Raw genomic sequence first — 24,186 nt, forward strand, 5'->3', positions numbered from 1 at the left:
GAAATATACACACCAAAAAAGAATAACAATACAATAAATATGTATGAATCAATTCCACAATTTTCATTGTTTTATTGTTATTTTAAGACATTTTACAGAGCACAAAGAAGAAACAGAAGAAGAAAAAAAACGACAACAGCAAAAACAAAAATAAAATACAACAAGCTAATAATATATATCACTGATCTCAGATACATTAACTGGTTAATGTCTGATTCAATTTATGGAAGAGGGATACCTTATTATGAAAAATAAATCAACCGTGGCACACTGTAAATGACTCTATTGTGAGCGAACAACATGTTTGGCCTTTATTTTCCTCAGGTTCGTCCAGCATGGCATGTGGGCCACAGTTCATTTATTTTTTTATTGTATGTTCTTTGAACCTACCGGCACCTGAGGTTGTAGGTTGGCTGTGCATGGGGTACCCTGTTGGTCAAGTATACCTTTTTTTAAAAATTTTTTTAGAATTACTTTTTATTAATTTAATTTTCAGCCGAAAATCTGATTTTTGTTCGACATAAAACAGACATCCATTCTTAAATCTCATTCCACACTTTGTTCTCTTTAGTACTTAAGACCAAAATGAGTGCTCAGGGATACCTTATTTGGCAGCCAAGTATCATAGATTCATGTGCCGAAATATGCCAGATACATATACAGACCTAAATTCATATATGAACATCTCCATAAAATGTATTATATTGTATTATTATACTGTATTATCATTTAGAATTGATATATATATATATATATATACTTTATATTCCTATTATATTATATTAATCTATATATTATATTACATTGTATTATATTACACTATATTGTATGATATTGCACTATATTATATTGTACTATATAACTGCACTCTACATTACAGCGATACAACACTGCCTCTCTTCACTGCTCTTTACGCTGCTGTTAATCATGACAAGTCACTTTAATCATCACTTGTCACTTTATCTTGCCATTCACTGCACATAATGTCTTAATTCCCTGCAGAGTTCACTTCACCATTCATATTGTACTTGTAGCCTCTATTTTTATTTGTATAATTTTTTATCTGATCTATTCTGTTTAAATGTTTATTTTGTTTGACCTACTTTTCTTGTGCTGCTGCAATTGCCCGAATTTCCCCTCTGGGGATCAATGAAGTATTATCCTATCCTATCCTAAAACCATTTATGAAAAATGATGAACACACTTAATACTATAATATCATTGAACTAGATGACCTTTAGAGGTGTTGCAAGTTTTTCTTAATAAATCCCTTTTTCAAAATTATTGTCTAAATTTTCAACGCAAATCGCAAAATATATATTTCTATTCACATTCTTTTTTTAATGCTCCAGGAAGTCAACACATAAGCATCCGTGTCCACTGAATAAACTAGAAAGGATAAAGCAGTCATGCTGATTAGTTGGGACAATGTAATCCTCACAATTACTGTTCTGAAGACTGAACCGATTATAAATTATAGGCTCTCCTCTTAAATTTAACAATAATGACAATTTGTATGTATTTATGGGACAAAGTAACTGAAGTAGAAGTGTGAAACAACAACAAAAACAGTGTCAACTTTGTAAAATCTTCTCACCATTAGTGGAGAAAAACACACAAGATAAGGATTCTGCAAACGATGTAAAATATTTCAGATAAGCCCTGCATATCATCTTAAAAAAATTATAGACAGTGATTAGTTGTAACAAGTGTAAATTGATCTTTGATATAAGATAGATACAAATGTATTTAACAAGTCATCATTGAGTATCATACTTGTGTATGAGACAAGTATTGTAAAGTAACATTTGCAAAATAAACATGCACGATGGAATATCTGACAGCAAAGACCCTGCACATGCAGGCTTCAATTTCAGAAATCTTTAAGGGTGAATAGTACATTTCCAGAGTACAGTTTGGTCATTTAAAAGCTACATTCATGGTTGAAGAACTCGGGCTAAATATTTTCAGCGTGATGATACAATAGAAACATTTTTTGAAGCAGGGATAAAATAAGGCATAAATAATTGGGTTCAAGGTGGAATTGAAGTAACCCAACCAGAAAACGGCCTCAAACACAGCAGCTGGTGTGGAGAAACCTAAGATCATTTCAAACAACGAGATTGTGAACAATGGCATCCAACAGAAGATGAATGCACCGAGCACAATACTAAGAGTCTTTGCAGCCTTGTGCTCAGATTGTTTAAGCAACCCAGCTCTTCCTTTTTCATTGGAACCTTTTTTCACATCCCCAATCTTTTGTAAATGCTCTTTAGCAACAATAAAAATTTTAGTGTACAGGTAAATCATTACAGTGCACAAAAAGAAAAAGGAAAGTATACTGTCCAGGATTCCCCAAAGGGGGGTAAAGAGAAGGTAACAACTACCAAGGCAGTAAATTGATTCTATGTAATCCTCCAACCCAGCAACATTTGCTTTTGAGTACAGCAATCCAAAACAGTAGACAGCAGCCAATGCCCAGCTGCAACATACCATAATCCAGGCCACTGGCATTGTGATCTTCATGGAATAATGCAGAGGATCGCATATAGCTTCGTGTCTGTCTACAGCGATGCAAATTAGATGGAAGATAGAAAGAGTGGTAAGAAACATATCAAAACTGGAGTGCAACTGACAGAAGACTTCCCCATAAAACCAGCAGCCATGAACAGTTCTGATGGCACTGAAAGGCATCAAAATAACACCAACTAGTAGATCAACCAGAGCAAGAGATAAAATAAGCACATTGGTAGGATTATGCAACTGCTTGAAATGGCTAATTGACACAATGACAACCGTGTTTCCTAAAATGGTTAAACCCATGCCTAAAGCGAACAACAAAAAGAGGGCAAACTTGGTCCCCACACTGAACTGTGTCCTAACACATGATACATTAAAGCCTGGAAAACAGTAATTCTCTGCAGAAAGGCCACCACTCATCATATATCCTTAGACACAAAGACCTCAGAGACAACGCAACAGAGAGTGGGCGATGAGACAAACATGCTGAAGTCTTAATGTAAGTGAAAACATGGTTGCGAAGCCACCCACCAATCACCTGATTCACTGTGCCAACGAATCAAAAGCTTGCAGGTAATATACAATATACAATACAACGGACTGGCAGGAGAGAGTATATAATGCACTTATTGTTAAAAGTGACAGGTCTATTGTTCTCATTGTTCTGTATGGACCAATGAGAATGCAGCATTAGGATCAACCCCCTCCCCCTTTCATCCAATGCGAATGCAGCATTAGGATTAGTCCCGCCTCCTGTCCATCCAATGAGAATGCAGCATTAGGATTAATCCCGCCTCCTGTCCATCCAATGAGAGGCAAGGTTACCTCATCATTCTTCTGATGGGGGGGGGGGGGGGTCGACGAGACGCAACATTGTCTAGGTTTTTTTTAATCCATACTTTTTTTAATCTTTTTAACAACCGAATTAAAAAACATATTTACAACGGATCGAAAAATAAACTGCAACGATTCGTTGTAAACAGAGTGAAAAAAGACACACCGGCTGGTTCTAGTACCGAAGACTAGGTTTTTATATTCTTCATTTTTTAATCTTTTTTTCAACCGAACTAAAAAATATATTTACAACGGATCGAAAAATAAACTGCAAAATATAAAAATGTTAAAAAGACGGCCGTTGATGGAACTACGGGGTGATGGAGAGGTGTGAATCCGTGCGAGGCTCTCCGGTTTGTGGGGAGAAATGAAAAGAGCAGAGACCACAAACAGAAGCGGTCCTCGAGAAAAGGGGAGTTGTGTAAAATACAATGAAAATTAGGGTTCCCACATTATACAGGTTTTGAAGATCGAATCCTTCCGTCTCGTCTTGGTATTATAGCAGACATACAACCCGCTGCGCATACGGTTCTCATAACTGCTAGGTCAAAGGTCGCCACCCTTTTTAGCGTTATGCTGTGTGAGAAACAGAGAATAATATACATATCTATATAACGCAGAGTTATACCGTATGGGAAAAATCTGCAAATAATAGCTAAGAGCGAAAATCCATCGAAAATGAAATGTTATAAGAGAGAGTGTGTAAAAATACCAGAACCTGTTCAGAAGACATCTGGAGACAACTTCTGCTACATGACAGAAACCCTGAAACGCTCTTACGATGTACATGAACCAGCCCCGTAAGTTATATTTATTTATTTTATTTATTTTTTGCTAACACGTAATTTGTGACATATTTATGATATAATGACATTTTGCAGAAATCGTGAGAGACTATACTCTTGAAGAACTGGAGTTCGTCTTCGATCATTGTAAGTGTGTTATTTTATTTTACCACAAATTCTAGTGTGTTTTTACATTATTATTATATATTTTTATTTATGTTTCAGTGGAAGGTTACCCTTCTCCACCCCCGCCGTCTCCTCCGCCTCCAGAACTCCTCAACACACCTGATACACCGGCCGGACACCCCAGCCTAACCGACCCGTCAAACGCTGTCGCCGCAAATGAGCCGGTCGGACCCCCCATCCTAACCGGTCCGTCAAACGCTGTTGCCACTCCGCCTGTTGAGGAAGATTCAACGCGTCAACCAGGAGAGCCTTCACCCGACCCAGCGGCTGCATCAAAACCCGCTGACGGCCCGCCTGGCGAGCCGTCAAATGCTATTGCCGTTCCATCAAGAGCTGTAGAAGGCCCGCCTGTTGAGGGAAATTTGACGAAACAACCAGACCCAGGCCCAGTTCTCGCCGGTCCATCAAGCCCCGTTGTCGCAGGTGCATCATCAAATGATAGAGAAATCCCCGCTAAACGAGAAGAGAGAGAGACGGCCGCCCATGCTCCAAGCAGCAGCCGGCCGAAAAAGACAACCAGAAGACGGGACAGCTCCACCTCTGCATCGAGCTCCTCCTCATCCTCCTCATCCTCCTCATCCTCCTCCCGGGACCCGAGTGCCGACAGTACCCGCGGGCGCAGACGCTCCAGGACCCCGACTGAGAGTAGTTCGGGATCGGACTACGATATTCGCAGAAACCGTAAGTTTTTTTTTTTTTATAAGGTGTGTTATATTTTAAACATTAGATCTGTAATATAAATGTATATATTTATTTATTTATTTTATTGTATTTTATTTTTTAATCCAGGATGCCGACGGAGAGAGAGACGAGAAAGGAGGAGAAGCCGTTACACCCACGTACCATGGGGTCCTGTCTGTAGATATTGCCAAAACTTCCAAAGGGTTCTAGAGTACTTTTGCAACAACAACAATGCAAGAAGGGGTATTATGTTTTAATGTTTTAATGTTTTTTTTATTATTTTTTATTATTTTTTATTAGTAAATCATGGATCCTGATGAGTACCCCGAAACTCGAAAGTTTAGATCATTTTCACTCGTTGTTAAAGACTGTCAGCTTAGAGAATGAAACCTCCAATTCATACCTCTCAGAGCCCTGCACGCCTTCACACAGGGCCGCACGCTCTCCCAACCATGAACCCGACCCCGGAGTATCACAATTAGAACGCTTCAGAGATTTAGATGATGCCCTGGAGCTTTTGGAAATTCAGACAGGGGGTAACACGGAGCAAATCCTATCCCCCCGTCCCGTCTCCTCTGTAGATGGAGAACATATTCTTGACCCTTTAACCCCAGCATTATCACCGCCTCGGTCGCGAACACCGCAGCAACAATTGGGAGATGAGACAGTTGATGGAGTTCCCCAGAGGGATCCTCTACCGCAGTCTCAACCCGTTGTAGTGATTCGTGATAGATTTAACAACGTTGAAATAAGACAGATATTAAGGTTTCCCACTCCTTCAGGTGTGGCTGATTACGGAGATTTGAACTGAGGGGACAACACTTTAGTAAGAACGTGTCCCGCTTAACGAGAACAAACGAAGATGACACAGGTCTTGCAACTTTTCAAAACTTGTTGGATGAACTCGTTCAGTCTAATATGTCACTCATGACCGATCAGGATCTAGAATTAGCGGTTCAGTTGATTCGTAATCCGCGTGGTGCAGGTCGTATAAAGTTGGATTCTATGTTAGATAACGAAGTAGTGCACAGGAGGAGGAGGTTTCTCTACGTTGTAGAAAACCCAGACAACAATCTGTGTTTTGCCATTAATCTGGCTCTCCTGCTACACCCGTCCATCAGTCACAGAGAGGCTGAGAGAATAGGGGCAGAGTTTCAGAACAGAGTGGGATTCACAGATCACAGAGATGTGAGTTTTAGTGATGTGTCACTCTTTGAAAAGGCTTTAGACTGTAAGACCGTAGTGTTTTACAGAAATAAAGGCAGCCGCACCCTCGCTAAATTTCACACAGCAACTCCCAAAAAAGACATAACAGCGTATCTTTTTCTCCATGAAAATCATTACTATGGCATAAGAAATCTAAAGTCTTTTTTGGGCACTTCTTATGTCTGTAAAGAGTGCTATACAGGATACAACAGCGTATGCAGCCATCGCTGTTGGGATCACTGCTCTGTGTGTTTAGACCCCCGGTGTTGTAAACTGACATTTCAGCCCGTTTCTTGCGCAGACTGTCACCGTACGTGTCGTTCGGATTACTGTATGAGAAAGCATAAAGAGCAGGTGGATAGAACAAGCTCGGCTCCGCGAGAAACCTCCGTCAAACGCAGCCAATGCGATTTGTATAAACAATGCCAAAATTGTCACCGTTTATGGTACACAGGGGTTGACGGCGGGTGTAAACCCCACGTGTGTGAAAAACTTAAATGTAAAATATGTGGAGAAATACTTCCCGAGGGCGATGGCAAAAAAAACCCACCAGTGTTTCATTCAACAGTTAAAACCCGACAAAGGTCACAACCAAAACATTGTTTTTTACGACTTTGAAACATACGCAGACGAGAGATCCGTGCACAGACCGTTCCTGGTGTGCACAAAATCCTTAAAGGGAGAGAAATGGAGCTCTTGGGGCTCTTCGTGTGCGCCACCGACTTTGTTCTGCGTTTCAGAAACACATCCTATCGCAACGCTGTGTTTATAGCGCACAATTCAAAAGGATTTGGCGGGTACCTAGTTCTCAACGCTATGATAGCTCTAGGAATAAAACCTTCTCTTATCATGCATGGGAGTAAAGTAATCTGTTTTACAGAACCGGATTTTCAACAAAAATACATAGATTCTCTGTGTTTTTTAACTATGCCTCTTTCAGCAATGCCCAGGGCTCTGGGTTTTGAAGATAAAGTTGAAGGCTATTTTCCTCACAGATTTAGCTCAAAAGCGACTTTGAAGTACGTGGGTCCCTATCCCTCATCCCAAGCCTACGGCACAGAGCGCATGTCGGTAGAAGGCAAACTTAAATTTGAGACGTGGTACGAGCAGGTGCGTCACGGCGTGTTTAACTTTGCAAAAGAGTCACTCCTTTATTGTGAAAATGAAGTCAACATTCTCGCAGAAGCCTGTACAACATTTAGAAAAGGTTTCATTGAGGAGACGGGAGTAGATCCATTTAGTCGCTCCACTATAGCCTCGTCTTGCATGAAAGTATTTGTCACTAATTTTCTGACCCCAAACTCGTTGGCCATCCCTTCACCCGACCACTACAAAAGACAATACAGATCATTCTCACACTGCAGCATACAATGGTTGGAATGGGTCTCTCACGAAGAAGGTATCTTTATTCGCCACGCGCTTAACGCGGGTGAAAAACAGCTGGGGACCTACTGTGTAGACGGTTATGCAGAGAGGGGGGGTGATAAGTATGTGTGGGAATTTTTAGGCTGTTTTTATCATGGCTGCCCCCAGTGTTTTCAGCCGCAGGACCGCTGTCCGCTCACCCACACCACATTCGAAGAGCTTCATTCGAGCACCATGAGGAGGTTGGAAACGCTACAATCTGTGTATGGGGTAAAAGTGATAGTTATGAGGGAGCATAGATGGAATGAATTGAAAAAAAGTGACGCAAGCGTGAAAGAGTTCCTCAGGCGTTACGACCCCCCGCAGCCGCTCCTTCCCCACGACGCTCTGTATGGGGGAGGACCTGCGCTGTGAGACTGCGACATACGGCAGAACAGAATGAGAGCGTGCGTTACGTAGACGTCACGTCTCTCTACCCGTATGTAAACTGTAGCTTCCCTTATCCTCTAGGTCACCCGGAAATCATTTACAGAGATTTTAAAGATCCGAGCGCCTACTTTGGGTTAATCAGAGCCACGGTGTATCCGCCGAGGGGTTTGTATTTTCCCGTGTTACCTTACAGAACACTCGCTGGTAAACTGGTGTTTACACTGTGCCGCACTTGCGCTGAGTTGAATGCTCAAAGCGGACCCTGTAGTCACGACGATGAGGCCAGAGCGATAAAGGGGGTATGGGTCACTCCCAAATTTAACAAGGCTCTGGAGATGGGTTATCGCCTGTCACAAATCACAGAGGTCTGGCATTTTGAACGTCGCGACGATTCAATCTTTTTAAAGTACATGCAGACGTTTTTAAAAGGAAAGCAAGAGGCTTCGGGTTACCCTCCCGAGGCTGTAGACCAGGAGAGCAGAGAAAAATACATCAGGGAATATCAATAGCATCTGGGCATCTTGTTGGACGCTGACAAAATTAAACCAAATCCTGCCAAAAGACAACTCTCTAAATTATGCCTCAACAGTTTTTGGGGAAAGTTTGCGCAGAGAAGCAACCTCTGCCAGACGGTGCTCATTACAGAGCCTGAAGAGTTTTTCTCGTTAATGTTCTCAGAAAAACACTTTATCAGATACTTTTCTTTTCTAAACGACAGAGTGGCTCTGGTCCAGTGGATCTACGGTGAGCGGTACATTGCCCCTCGGAATAAAGTAGACAACGTGTTCATCGCCGCTTTCACGACGGCGTACGGGCGTCTAAAATTGTACGACTATTTACAACGAATGCAGGCGAGAGTGCTTTATTTTGACACAGACAGCCTCATTTACACGACGAAAACAGGAGAGAATATGCTGAAGCTGGGTAATTATCTGGGGGACTTGACGGACGAGTTGGGGGGAGACACCATTCAGGAATTTGCAGCCGCGGGTCCTAAAAGTTATGCCTATCAAACAAGAAACAACAAAGTGGTTTTGAAGGTGAAGGGTATAACACAGACGCACGCCTGTTGTGAGAAAATCAACTTTGACAGTGTAAAAAAGCTGGTGGAGGGTTTTGTGAAGCGTTCATGCAGACGACCCCCTGCAGCGCAGGGCGCAGAGAGGGATGAGGAGCAGGAGGATGAGGAGGAGGAGGGGTTTTTTCTTGAAACCCCCCAATAGGGAATTCAGCGTGATAAGAAAGGTTTCCTTCTCAAAAACACATCATTTCAAAAAAAGTTTTGTGTAGTGTTTGACAAGAGAAGGCTGCTGCCTAACGGTCATACTCTGCCTTTCGGTTTTTGAGGGGGCAAAAAAAAATAATTTAAAAAAAATGTCACATATGTCTGAAGAAATAGAGTTTGATCCTAGATTGTGTGTTCCCTTTTCATGTCAGATTGTAGGACCTAGTGGTTGCGGGAAGACCCATTTTGTAAAAAATGTTTTAGAAAACTGCAAAGATGCTATGCAACGAGTCCCTGACAATATTGTATGGATTTATACTTCTTGTCAACCGATGTATGATGAACTGCAACAAAATAATAAAAATATTAAATTCATCGAAGGACTGGCTGATTCTTTTGACGACCCTGATTTGTTTCCCCCTCATCAAACTCACCTCGTTATATTGGACGATGTGTTATTACAGGCTGCTGAGCATCCTGAAGTGGCAAGAATTTTCACGCAATACAGGGATCATAAAAATATGAGCGTGATGTTGCTTACTCAAAATCTTTTTTACAAAGGTAAACACAGTCGCACCATCAGCTTGAACACCAACTACCTGGTGCTCTTTAACAACCCGCGAGACAAGCTGCAGATCAATGTGCTGGCTCAGCAAATATTTCCAGGGAGAAAAAGCTTTTTTCTTCAGAGTTTTTAAGACGCCACTCAGAACCCCTTTTCATATTTAGTTGTAGATCTCACGCCGAGTTGTCCAGAGCGCTACAGACTAAGAGCCAGCACACTTCCTCATCAGTGGCCGGTGGTTTATCTGTCTAAAAAATCTGCCTAAAAATGTCTGAGCGCATAAAAAGGAACGCTCCTCTGCTGAGTGCTTTATGTCACTGCACACCTCGGAAGCGGAGAGAACTTCACTACATTTATAACGCTTCACACAGCTTTGATATTTTTTCACAAACGCAGTTACAGTCTCGTCATTTTTTAATTCTTTTTTAAGTGATATAAAATAGCGCTGGAACGGTCTTTTAAAAACTGAAAAACGAGGAGGAAATCCAAATGAATCAAAAAAAGTTGCCGTTCCATCTTTCTCTAGGGTTAAGGCCAGCCAGTGCTCCCCCGGCTCATGCGCAGGGTGTGTGTTGACGATAAAGTAGGCGGGGGTTTTAAAAGATGACGTCAGCAGCTGCAGCTGATCTGAGGCCCACACTCCACAGAAAGCGTCTCCCACCAAGCGAGTCATTAGACTCTCTAGTTGATGGCTGTTCATGTTCTTCTTTTTTAGTAATAATCCACCATGACCTGCCTTTTAGAGTTGATCTCCAAAATAGACTCGTAGCAGGCGTACACAATCAGTGTAGTGGACTGAGGTAAAGGCACTCTGAATCTCATCTCCAGCCTTAAATTCCCGTTGGAGACGGGGGATAGGGCGTCAGCATCCTCCCCCGCATTGAGATTAAAGACAAACAGAGAGTATCCTTGTTCAAACTCTCTCCTGTTGATGCTCAGAGGTAAATCCTTCAAGTGTCTCCCTGTAGCTGTAAACATGTTGTAAAACTCTCTGACAGACACACCGTTGTTAAATTGAGGCTGAAAAGCTTTGGCCGGCACCTGTCTTCCATCCTGACACAAGGCCAGGTATTCCACATCGTTATGGATGAAATTGAAAGGAGACAGATCCCTGCTCCCCGTAAAAGCTTCGTGGTGTACCATCCCTATCACCACATACTTTGGCATTGTACCCAGAAAGAGGTTCTCCTGGTTGCATATCCTCGAGTTTTGCGGGATGGAGTAGGTTTTCACGTTCACCCGTGACAGAGGGTAGAGAGCGTTGCCCTTCATCAAGGCGGCGGCGTGACCCAAACGCATGGGTGGAGAAACGGTGACTTTTTTCATAAACAGAGCAGCCCCCAGTATTTTCAGACGGTAGGTGCTGTTGGCCGTGCCCATGAGACAAAAGGAGTCGGATGCTCTGGTCAGCTTAATTCTCAAGTCCACAGAGTTCAAAAGGAGCCTCTCGCTGAAAAATATATCAGCGTGGAGAGGTCCCAACAGGTGGAGCTCTCTGGACTGCTCTGTAAATTCGGCTCTGTTGCGTAGATCGCGATTGGGACCATTGACGGTCACCACAGAGTCCATAGAGCCGGCAGTGTCTTTGTAAAACAGCCCTGAGCTAAACTGTGTTTGTAGAGTAGCTTCTGAAAAGTTGAGCAGGGCTTCAATCATAGCCCTGTAAGGATGAGTGGCACTGGACTGTGATATCAGTCTATCCCCCAGAATAATATCACATTGGCTGAAGATTGTATTCAGAGGGTAATTGATTAACCCTACAGGGGCATCGGCCACTAGGTTTGTGCCGTCGGCGTTGGTAATTTGCACCCTGAGATGGAGCAAGGTGTCATTTAGATCCAAATATTTTTCACCGTCCCCTGGTATAAAAAACTCTATAGGACCTGTATCTGTAATGGCCGACAGAGGCATGACCTCTGTGTAGAGTTTCTCGTCGATAGACAACTGCGTCATGGGAGCTGAAAGTAAATCCAGCTCAGCCATGCTACACTCTGTCGATTTGTGATGCAATAAAGCCATTTTATTTTATTTTTTGTTTTGTTTTGTTTTGTTTTTTCTCTGAAACTTTTGTTTAGAGAAATATGTCTCCAGAGTATAGGTTTCTGCCTGCGACGGACCTCCTTCCCTTAGGAAGGCCTCTCCCTACTGATTTCTTCTTTGCCCCGCGTCGGTTATTTTTAGACCTTGCTAAAACACGGTCCCCCGGGGGTCTCTTCCTGGGTCTTCTGGCCATCACCATAATACCTCCGGAGCCTTCTTGAGAATCTCCTTCTCCGGCTATTCTGCTCATAGCGTGGGAGATGGCCTGTGAGGCTATGTTTTTAGCCACTGTTTTTAGATGGGGTTTAGCAATGGCAAAACCTTTCTTAACCAGAGGCGATACAAAACGAAATAGCCTTGAAAATACAGAACCTATCCCTCTCCCGTACATTACAGGGGCCCCGTAAAAACCAGGGAGGGCTCCTCCCATATGATTTTCATAATAGCTCACAAAACGGTGAGGGTCGAGGGTTTGATGCATCATTTTTACAGCTGAGAAGAAACGGGTCTAAAATGTAATTTCACCACCGTCTTGCCAAAGGTAAACTTGAGCGGTTGATTTTGATCCGTTTTAATCTCAACGGAAATGTTTTCAATGTGGTTTTTGGCTACAGGTAGATAGTAGGGTGGGTTAAAATGCTGGGTAATCACGTCCCCGAATGTACCTTTCACCCACCACCTGGTGCCTTACTATGTCACTGTAACAAAAGAGGTGATAGAATCCTCCCTTTATATCTGCCGGGTAGGGAGCCATCCTCTCGTTGAAAATAGCCCATTTCCCGGGAATTTCCCCTATAATGTAGGCCAAGGGGGGATGAAAGCGTAGATGAGTTGCACCCCCTGCCTGATATTCATATCTCTTTTGAATGTTGCTATAGACTACTTGCACATCCGCTCCAATTTTTTTTAGAAAGGCATTTAACTTGTGTGTAAATTGAGTCAGGTTACTGTAATAACCTCCTCTAATCTTTTGACGTTTGACCTCGGGCTCTGAAGCGGCACCTTCAACAGGTTTATCTCGCCATTCAAAGAACCCCGTGTCTATAGGCACGTTAAACCAGGTGTGAGGGTAGGAGATTTCCGTCAATGCAACCTGCCAGGGACCCTCTAAATGTATATGCTGGGCTAAATCCACCTGAAATCTAGAGGCTGTGTTATTTTTAAACACAGTGACGCTAGCGTTAGAGGGTAGGGTAATGTAAAAACCCTCCTTGAGCCGTTGATCCATGATGGAGTACTTGTAGTAACAGAGTGAAGGTTGTGGGGTGGTAGAGAAGCGGTTTTATGCGTCTTTCAGATCCTTGACCTTGACCCAGCTGTTGAACTTTTCGGGCTAATTTTTCCACCGTACCAAAGGCTGTTTTTCACCTCGTACTACTCTCCTGTCTAAAATTTTGTCCATTTTGTCGGGAGCCACCTGTACTTTTTGCAACTCGGCTTCATAAAAGGTCCCCTTTATTGGTTCCCCATCAAAATCTTTGAGTTTGTAAACAGGGGGTAGATGAGGAGTGCATTCAGATACAGTAAACAGCTCGTCGGAAAAGCTCTGTTCGTACTTTTTATCAAACACACCTCTCAGTTTAGATATTCTCACCAGATCCCCCTGCTTAAAATTAAGCTTAAACTTTTCTTTGTAGCGGAGAGGAAAAGAACCATACAGGTTTTGAAAAACTTGAGGAGTATTTTCAACCGTGACCTGCACAGGGGTCATTTTTATACTCTTGTGGTAGCTGTTGTTGTAACTTTTGAGCAAATCCTGCAACACATCCAAGTACCTGCGTGTATTTTTGGCTGTGAAATACCTCCACATTCTCGTTTTCAACGTGCGGTTAAATCTCTCCACCACCGAGGCTTTGAGATCGCTCCCTGTGGCAAAGTGAGTAATGCCGTGTGTCTTCATCAGGCTCTTGAAATTTCTGTTGAAAAACTCTTTACCGGCGTCTGTCTGTAACTTTTCAGGGCTCTGGCTCTCTATCAAAACAGACTCAAAGGCCTTGACAACCTCGAGGGCTGTTTTTCTCTTTAGTGTCCTTACGTAGGCCTTTTTTGAAAATACATCTATAACGGTCAAGAGATAATTGTAACCGTCGTTGTGTTTCACCAAAGCCTGCATATTGCAAAGGTCTGCCTGAAATTGAACCAGAGGTCGGGGTACAAACACTCTATTTCGGGTAAAATGTACTCTGGCTGGTTTATGGAGAGTATAAGTGTCCTGCTCTGAAAGGAATTCTTTGACTTTTTCGATATTTACTTTTTCGCCGATTTCATCCTGCACAGCTCTGTGTAGTCTATCTAACCCTCCAAAACTCCCCGGGTGAGAGGGGTTATAATACACTTTTTTCATGACACATTTCTCAGACATGTTTAACCCACGTCTCTCCAAAGTTTATGAAAAACGACAAAACATGAATAGCATTTTATGTTTTTTATTCACACCACATTATTTTCATTTTTAGCTACAACAAAAGTAAGAGCAAAAACACAATCTGTGAATAACCTCATCGTCTCTAAACAGATAGCAATTTGTCTTGTTTTTAATAACTTGATTCAAAACAGATATTAAACGATCGTGTGTTCTTCTACACAGGCCCACATTCTTTGAGGAAGATTCCCCATGTTTTTTTTTTTTTTTGCTTGTTTTCAGGAGAATATGAAGAAATCTTTAATCACGACAACACAACTTGCGGTATTTAGAATTCCACACGCACAATTTTACCCTCCTCTGGTTGTTTGTCTTCCCATATCTCAAACGCATCCTTCAACATGCACTGCTTAGCTCTGTTGTCGCCAACCAACGTGTCAAGTACCGTTTGTATTTTACTGCTAATGCGAGTGGCGTATTTCAGATCATACAGAAAGGCCTCCACGAGCCCGAGGATCCTGCCGGATGAGATACGAATGAACCGTCTCTCAAGAGCACCTGAGACGGCTGAAATAAGCGTCTCCTTCAACAGTCTTTTGTTCACAGGTTCAAACTGTGACATGTAGAAGAAGTCGGGTTCATCGTCCAAGCACGGGTGCTGATGCTGGCTAGGATGACTCACCACTCAGCCGTTGCAAATCTCCTGTCGATACAACTTCAGTACGTGGTCCAACACGTACACCACCACAGCTTTCACCGTGTTCATGAGAACGGCGGACAGATGACCGTCGGTCTCATTCTCTTTGTTGGCCTCCGAGTCGTCCTCTGATTCGTCCTCTCGCTGCTCAGGAGATGGCGGGGTTGATGGTGTTGCTGGTGAATATGCAGGAGGTGGCACCGGTATTAGCGGTTGAGGTTCCGCCGGTGGTGATGGTTGAGAGTCGAGCAGAGACCCTGGCTCGATCTCTTCCTGCATGGTTGATGGTAGAGAAGAACAAGAATGGTGCAGAAGCTCAGGCTCCGAAAAAAATTGCGACACTCTGGAAAAGGACTACTACTACTAACCCTTCTCCGTGGTGAAGCTGTACGCTTAGGTTTAAGCACCAGGATGGTTGGTCTTGGCTGTCTACGCGTCGGCGACGGCGACGGCGTTGACTCAGGGTCAGAAGGAGGTGGTGAAGGAGGAGGAGTGGGCTGCAGATTTTCCTGAGTGAGTTCCATTGTCTCGAGGCGGGCCAAAAAAAAAGTACTTGTAGATACAAATTCTCGTGTCTTTTAAACACTTTAGATGGTGAGGAGGAGGAGGGCTAAGCTCCTGATTGGCTGTTGTGGAGAAGATGGGAGTGTCTACGGTTTACAAAACTGTCTTCACCCTCATTATATCGCTGAAGGTTCGGCTAATAACATATAGCTGCTTAACATTGCGGTCTTCTACCTCCATCACTTTCAACCATTCCTCGAGAGGAATGCGCAATGTTGGCTGAAATATCCCACATTCGCTGCTAAAGTACTCCAGGACAAAATACTCGGCGGTCTTCTCTGCTTCTGTACACATCTGATGGCTAGCTCTAAAGTACCATTTGCCGGAGACTGAAGTTTTGGACTCCCACACCATGCTGGATACAATTCTTTCTCCATTTTCACCATTTTGAGGGGCTTCTGGCTTTGACGTTGTTGATCCAAACACGCACAAGATAGACCAATCTGTGGAGGTAAGGTTGGCCTTAAACTCAGTCGAAGGGCTATAGATCTGATAAAAACAGGCTTCGTTAGAGCTGTAGTTGAACGAGTAACCCCAGCAACCACCATATAACAACGGCCAATTTTTATGGAGAAGCATAGAAGAAGCCTGAAGAAGAAGCCTGAAGGCGGCATAGATGTGCTATACGTTTCTTTGGACTTTCCCATTTTTCCTGAAACCATGTCACAGGAGTTTCAGAAAGCACCCTGCTATCTCGTTTTGTAGAATCTAGTTTCCAACGCATCGCTAAAGATTCTGATACTAAAGAATCCTCGGGTGTTTCTGTGTGTCTTTTTAACGGTTTCTGTTTACAACGCATCGTTGCAGTTTATTTTTCGATCCGTTGTAAATATATTTTTTAATTCGGTTGTTAAAAAGATTAAAAAAAGTATAGATTAAAAAAACCTAGACAATGTTGCGTCTCGTCGACCCCCCCTGATCAGAAGAATAATGAGGTAACCTTGCCTCTCATTGGATGGACAGGAGGCGGGATTAATCCTAATGCTGCATTCTCATTGGATGGACAGGAGGCGGGACTAATCCTAATGCTGCATTCGCATTGGATGAAAGGGGGAGGGGGTTGATCCTAATGCTGCATTCTTATTGGTCCATACAGAACAATGAGAACAATAGACCTGTCACTTTTGACAAGAAGTACATTATATACTCTCTGGCAGGTGATGTGGATTTCCTTGTTGATATGTTTGATGATGAAGAAATTCGGCGTTGACACTGACTTGCTTACATAATGATCATTTTATTGACAAACAAGTTACAGCATCGCCAGGCTCGCCATGGTTCGACCTGGGAGAGACAACCAAAAGTGATCTCTCCCGAGCATACATTGAGAGTGCTATTTATACACAATGTTACAGGGCACATGAGGACATCTGTTTCTTCTTGGGTATCTCTCTGGACTCAGGACAACCCCTCTTACTACAACTGCAGGGGTTTCTGTCTTAGATATATGTATGTCATAAACTTCAAAGGACAACACAGGTCACAGATACAATCTCCTGTCCAGATGTCCCTGGGCAACTCTCTGGACATAAGGGTCCATTTGTTCCCATTCCACTGTGGGGGATCCTAGCTTTGATCTAGGCATTTCCTGACACTCATCACTCATCCTGCGAACAACACCTCTAAACAACCATTCCACTGAAGGAAACCCCTTTAACAGATGTGTGCAGTATACACTTAAAGATCATTATAATATCTCTGTCCTAGATATTTAAGACACTTCATATTTCCCCCCTTCGAGACAATAGTCTCGAAAACAAGAAAAATTATACAATTATGATGTTAATTGGCCTCATAAGAATCACTTCTATCCATGCTTAACCTTAGCAATATAGTAAAATATTTGTTTGTTCCTGAGTGTGAGAGCGAAAAACCCATCTGGCAGCTATCTTTCTTTTTTATCCATCAAACAATCTAGACAGGAAAACTCTCTCACGGTCCCTCTGCCCCAGGCAACCACATATAGTACTCCAAACCAATCAAATCAAAAAGAAAAAGGTTATAAAAACTTTATAGGATGATATATAAATGCATACATTTAAAACCCTCAGAAATAAAATCAAAAAAGTTGTCCAAAGTCAGGCTGGTCGACCCATCGCACCTTCCAATGGACCTTTCCCTACCTAACACCACTTTCCCTAAGGATTGATAAAGAAAGAAAACACCTGAGGTCCCAATATATGCATCTCATACAAAAACTCCAATACTAATCCAAATAATATGTTTTACTAAAAATATCTACTATATAGTAAAAAGTACATTATAGTAACCAATAATACAAGTTACATTGTAATGAAGAAAATCCAATACTATAAAAACATACATAAAACATACGTATATATCAAAACTGTTGCTTTTTAGCAGCATCAGCTTCTACTGTAATAACCCTTCAATGATTTTTCAATCGAAACCCCTCATCATGATGTCCTCATTCAGGTTTCCACTGTTCATTTCCATCCTCCATTCTCCTAAGTTTGGTTGTTCAAGTCCATTAGGCTGGAAGGATCTCTGGACAATTAGCCACCCTCACTTTGGTCTCCCCAATATTGTCCTAGGAAGAAAAATAAACAACCAGTATCTTTGCACATACAAAAACATCAAAAATATATTCATTTTTGTATCATACTTTCACATTATTCCATTACACGATTAACATATTCAATTTCCCCCCTTTTATCCATTCACTTCTTTGTTCAAAATAATAGGGAGTCAATGATGAAGTCAGATATTCATCCTGGATATTTCTCCACCAGTTCTTGTCCAATCTCTATGACCTCCTCATCTTCGCTTAGATCATTACCACTCAGTAGTGGCATCTGAATCTTTTCTCCCAATTGATCTACTCCTACCCATCTCAATATCATAGCTTTAGCAAAGGTCAACAACAGCGTACAAAAACAAAACATCACACATAGTGATAGAAGAGTAGCCACCAGAATCTGAGCCACTATAGCTCCCATTGGTCCTAATTGGTCTTGTAACCAAGCATTCGCAGACCATCCTGCTCCTTCTGATGGACCAAATGAATTCCTTATAAGTTTCAGTGCATCTATGACACTAGTCATGTTGTCAGTAGCATCAGGGATCAAAGTATAACAGTCACCTCCAGTTAAATTTAGACTTTGACCTCTAAGTGGCTTTAATCAAAACACCATTAACACCAACAGAAACACCTTCATCAAATTCAGACCTATGTGTTGGCAGATTTTAACAATACATTTTTTAACACATCATTCATTTTTTCACAAACACCTTGGATTCGCAGATGATAGACAGCTCCTAGACGTTATTTAATTCCCAATTTTTGTTTTATTCACAAATTCTTTCACATTATCTGAAGATATGCAGTCTGGGAGACCCCACCTGCTTATAACCTTACAACACAAAAACTTTCTTGGCAGCAGACTGAGCATCTTTTCGCTTGGTTGGACAGGCTTCAAGCCATCTTGAAAATCTATCCACAACAACTAGCATATATCTTTTACCTCCTACCGGTCTTATCATATCAACAAAATCCACAACTAACTCACACATAGGACCTTTTGGTGTCCTAACATTGTTTTTAGACAAATTGTACACCTGCCTATGACATAATCAATCTGCTCAAGCAAATACAGTACCCAAAAACCATACTATTTCATAATCTGTCTCCTAACTCCCCCCTTGCACATGAGCTAAACCATGTGCTTCCTGAACCATCAGACCTAGCAGGTCTAACAATTTAATTATCTGAGCATTCACTTATCTCTCTACTTCCTGAACCTTCACTATTCTACCTTACAATACCTTCAACATAAATGTAACTCCTTGACCTTTCCTGTAAACAACAGAAAAGTCCTCTCCAACCTCAGCATCTATCTATACTCCTCTGAAACTTCCTCTATTCTTCCTCTGTAACATTCTCAAGCAAAGTGACTTAGCTGTCCACAATTATGACACATTCCTGAAGACTGTTGGAAATTTCCTCCTCTACCTCTTCCTAAACTTCCTATCTGTGGTTGATCAAAAACTGACTGTGGAAAAGGTGCAGTGGGAATCATTGATAACAGCTGAGGTAGCTGAAACTGGCTCTGTTCATGCTGCGATTGCGGTGGTAATTGATTTGGTTGAGGTTGACTTTGCATAACTACAGCTTATTTCTTCTCTTCCTTATTGTCCACCAGCTGTAGTTGGTTAAGTTTTCTAAGAGTCTCCTGGTCCTGTTCTTTCTGGTCATGCTCCTTTTTCCGACATAGCTCAACTTGATGTGCTATGTGATCCGTATACACACCTTTTGCCATGCTTCCAAGACCAACCACCTCTGCCAACTTGCTCCTCACTGGTAGGGGCAACCCCTTCTGTATCTTAGCTCTCAAAATTGATTGCTCCATTTGATTCAAATCCGGGTCATTTCCTGTGACATTTCTCCACACTTGATGAGCCCTAGACACATAAGCTCTTGGGTTTTCCTGTGGGCCTAATGATTCAATGAAAATATTATCAGGGTGTACATTTGTTGGAAACGTATCTCTCAATGCTCTCCACATCCGACCTCTACTTGCAGCTAACAATTCTGGATCATACACTGCAGTCACCACATATCTATTAAGGCCAGCTGCTTGCAGGATTTCCTCCATCGCTGGGACCCCAATGAGACTAGCCAAGATTCTCTTAATGTCTCCCATGGCAGGCTGTGTTCCCACCAAAACCTCTTCTAACTTTGAAATCCAAGGATGTGCTCCATCCTGAAGAGTGGGTAACTTTTCAAGTATGTTTGACATATCTGTACTTTGCCAAGGTTTATACTCTAAATTTTGACCTCGCACAATTACTGGGCACATTTTATCGAGTCTCTTTTCTTTTCTTGGACGTAATACATACCCCAAAGTGTCATACTTTTGAGACTTCTTCTGTATTTTTCTCTGTGTTTTTTGCAGTTCCTGTAATTGCTTTTCCAATAATTGCTTGGTTTCTGCACTGGTAGAGTCACTTATGTTCACAAGACATCTATTTATAGTTCTCTCAACCTCTCTTAAAGTGCTGCATCCATCATCTGTGATGTGATAGTTGCCCTCCTGTCTAATCACTGGGAGCTGAGGATAAACATCAGTAAACTTCACTTCCTTCTCAGAAGGTGGGGGCTTCGTTGCTAATGCAGTATGTGAAAAGGATGTGTTAACCTTTTCCATTAACTTTCCTGCTGTCTTATAATTTTTCTGTATTTCTTGCATACTGTGGTCTCTTTTTTCTCTCGCAGCTTCTAACAATTTCTGTCCCTCATTTTTAAACAACTGCAGAATGCCAAGTTCAGTTTGTCTTTTCTCCTTACATCTCTTTCCCCATTTGCCTTTCTTCTGCTTTACCTAATATGTAGACACAAGCACCTGTATTGTTTTGATCACATCCGGGTTCAAAGTCCCCTCTACTGGCCAAGGCTGTTCAATGTCAGGCCAACGCTTGCTCCATTTTTCCGATATTTTTGGAATATTTTTAACTAGAGGATTCGTCTTCTGTACTACATCAACAGAAGTGATTGCTTTTGTAATTTTGGTGTCCATCTTTGACATTACAATGACCCTCTTAGTTCCTCGTATTGTAAGTCAAACTGAAATAGTTAAAAACTATTTTAGAAAGTACCGTGTAACCACACTTGAAAGTGAATAAATTTGCCAACCCCAAAGGAGACCAAAGGCTTCTTACTATGAAAGCAAAAGCACTTGTTTATTACCTAATACATCTAATCACACCTATTTATCTTAAATTATGGCAATAATGTCAATGTTCCATCTCAAAATAGCCCCAAATCAAGATAAATCATACTCAGATAATGAAACCAGCATTCACAGCATTTGAATCAAATCAACTTCTCCACAAATTATCAATCAACTCATCAATACTCCATTAATTAACCAAATGCTTCAATTAGTCAGTCTGTTGCCAAGATTTCCTCCTAAATAATTGCAATGTGATATATACGAAGAAATACTGTAAGCCCTATATGTGAAAACAAACTAAACATATGTCAAAAATGTTGACTATAAAGAAATGTATTCACACATAGAGAAATGCAGGTGTTTGTTGAAAGAGTTTGTGGACAAAACCGCACTGGCCTTGATCAAGCTGGATTCAGGATCCCTACATGCTGTCATCTGCAAGCTTCCAGTGTTTGTGAAGTACTGCCAGGTTTCTCATCATCTGCCTTTTGGACTGATCCAATTCAGACACTCCATCTCCTCCAGTTCTCGCACAACATAGTAAAAACAGAGAAGACAAAAGAAAGAAACAAAACAAAAGTTTAGTGTCTTAGGGTCGCTCTGAATTTGTATACACAATGCAATAACAATTCAGTGAAATATGCACACATTATCTGTCATTCATTTTTTTTCTATCTGTGTCAAAAGCTGTCTCCCTGCTGGGGGTGTGTTTTCCTTCCCTCTGTGTCCCCCAGAGAGAAGAAAGAGGAGCAATCTAATTGGCTCTCTATTTGAGGCAACGCCTCTTGGACCCCCTCCTAAATTTCTCAAGGGCTTCCAGTATAACCTGGCTGTCAAAGAGTTAACATCATGTCCAAACCCAGCGCAGTTAATGCACAGAGTCTACGCACACACAAAAATCAGCACAATATTCTCCCAATCAACAGCCAAATACAAAATGTATCCTCTGAAAAACTAACATCTCCACCTATTTTAAAGAAGACTATTCGTTCTTTTGAACAGACAAAATTCGCAGCATAAGCACACAAGCAGACAGAAAGAGGGAAAAATTCACACTCCAATCAGCCGGCAGTTTTAACTTTCTCAGATGATTTTCTTTTCTCTATTCCTATTCCCTGAATATGTGCAGACTATCCTCACTGCACTCTCCACTTCTGTTAGAAAACAGATACTATATATATTTATCTATAAACGTCCTTTATTAGGCTTAAATATCGACTTATTTATAATTTTCCCTCTATCAAAAATGTTTTACTTTGGCCAAACTTTTAACAAATTGTCTTTTAACAAATTACTTCACACTGCATGCTTCAATGCACACTTTTCCCTTTATTCAGCACTTTCATTTTTCCACTTTTCTCAAAACTCTTTTAGCTCTCTTTTCATCTTTTTACTTCTCTTCTTTATTTCTCATCTATTTAATCTGTATTTCCTACATTATATGTTTAATTTCTCAAATTTCCCATTTCCCTGGCCAGGGATCCCCTTTGTTTTATTTTTACTCAATTTGACTACTTCTTAAAGCCAACTTTCACTTCAGTGTCTAATTTACACATGACTTACTGTTAAAAGGATACAGGCCCTGTCCTTGTTAAACTTGCATAGTTTTTTAGCTAACTGTTCTCTAGTTACTTGTTGCGCTTATGCTAACTTTACCTTTCAACTCTTATTTATCTATCTCTTATTCTCTTTTATTTTATTTATTTTATCTCTTATTCTCTTTTCTTTATTTATTCACCTTTATTTATATACTTTTTAACTCAATAAACCCCAATTTAGACAGAGAATTACTCCAACATCAACACATCGTTGCACTTCAGTTCTTTGACAGTGGAGCCAAATGTCAGACAGAATCAACTCCCCAATGTGTAAAAACAACACTCACGCTCTGAGGTGATGGAGGAATGCTCCCACTGAAACTCTCGTCCACTGCAGAAGGCCCCAACTGATCCTGTTCGTGATGCCAAAATTGATGTGGATTTCCTTGTTGTTGATATGTTTGATGATGAAGAAATTCGCCGTTGACACTGACTTGCTTACATAATGATCATTTTATTGACAAACAAGTTACAGCATCGCCAGGCTCGCCATGGTTCGACCTGGGAGAGACAGCCAAAAGTGATCTCTCCCAAGCATACATTGAGAGTGCTATTTATACACAATGTTACAGGGCACATGAGGACATCTGTTCCTTCTTGGGTATCTCTCTGGACTCAGGACAACCCCTCTTACTACAACTGCAGGGGTTTCTGTCTTAGATATATGTATGTCATAAACTTCAAAGGACAACACAGGTCACAGATACAATCTCCTGTCCAGCTGTCCCTGGGCAACCCTCTGGACGTAAGGGTCCATTTGTTCCCATTCCACTGTGGGGGATCCTAGCTTTGATCTAGGCATTTCCTGACACTCATCACTCATCCTGCGAACAACACCTCTAAACAACCATTCCACTGAAGGAAACCCCTTTAACAGATGTGTGCAGTATACACTTAAAGATCATTATAATATCTCTGTCCTAGATATTTAAGACACTTCACAGGTCTTTCTTCAGTGAATTGGAAAAGAGTTATAACTCTATAAACTCAATAAATTATGTTGTCATTTTTCCACAGACATGCTTAACATGAACCTGTCTCTTTGGGTAGTTTTAAGCATAAACTATAGGCCATGTTAAGGCAAAATGCCCTGCAAGGTTAAGTTTAGGATCATCATCACAGGGTCTCGAGGTAACACTAATATAATGATTGATAGATCGTTTGAAGTCGTGAGCATAATGTGTCTCAGACCAACATTTCTGTTAAAGAGGTCATATTATGCCCTTTTTGGGGTTCATATATTTAATCTATGTACCTACTAAAGTATGTTCACAATAGCTAAAGTTGGAAAAAAGTCTGTTTTTTTCTGGATAGGTCTGGACTTTGTTGAACTATTTTCTGAATATTGCATTCAATACAACCCATCTTTAAATCTGACTTTTCAGAGACAGCATTTTTCATGGAATAAACTGATTAAAAGTAGAGGCCTGTTGCAG

The 24,186-nt window shown here is 41.4% G+C and overlaps 2 protein-coding genes across 2 annotated transcripts; both read right to left on the bottom strand.

Moving 5' to 3' along the window:
- Positions 1-1,836: 1,836 nt before the first annotated feature.
- Positions 1,837-2,940, bottom strand: LOC132979863 (trace amine-associated receptor 13c-like). Its single transcript, XM_061045698.1, has one exon. The coding sequence runs from the start codon at positions 2,938-2,940 to the stop codon at positions 1,921-1,923; it is 1,020 nt and encodes a 339-aa protein (XP_060901681.1). The 3' UTR covers positions 1,837-1,920.
- A 7,567-nt stretch (positions 2,941-10,507) lies between these two features.
- On the bottom strand, positions 10,508-11,779 carry LOC132979924 (uncharacterized protein F54H12.2-like). The gene has a single exon (XM_061045749.1). It carries the CDS (start codon positions 11,777-11,779, stop codon positions 10,508-10,510), a length of 1,272 nt encoding a protein of 423 aa, XP_060901732.1.
- Positions 11,780-24,186: the final 12,407 nt, after the last annotated feature.

Source organism: Labrus mixtus, chromosome 9, assembly GCF_963584025.1.
Source record: "Labrus mixtus chromosome 9, fLabMix1.1, whole genome shotgun sequence".
NCBI lineage: Eukaryota > Metazoa > Chordata > Actinopteri > Labriformes > Labridae > Labrus > Labrus mixtus.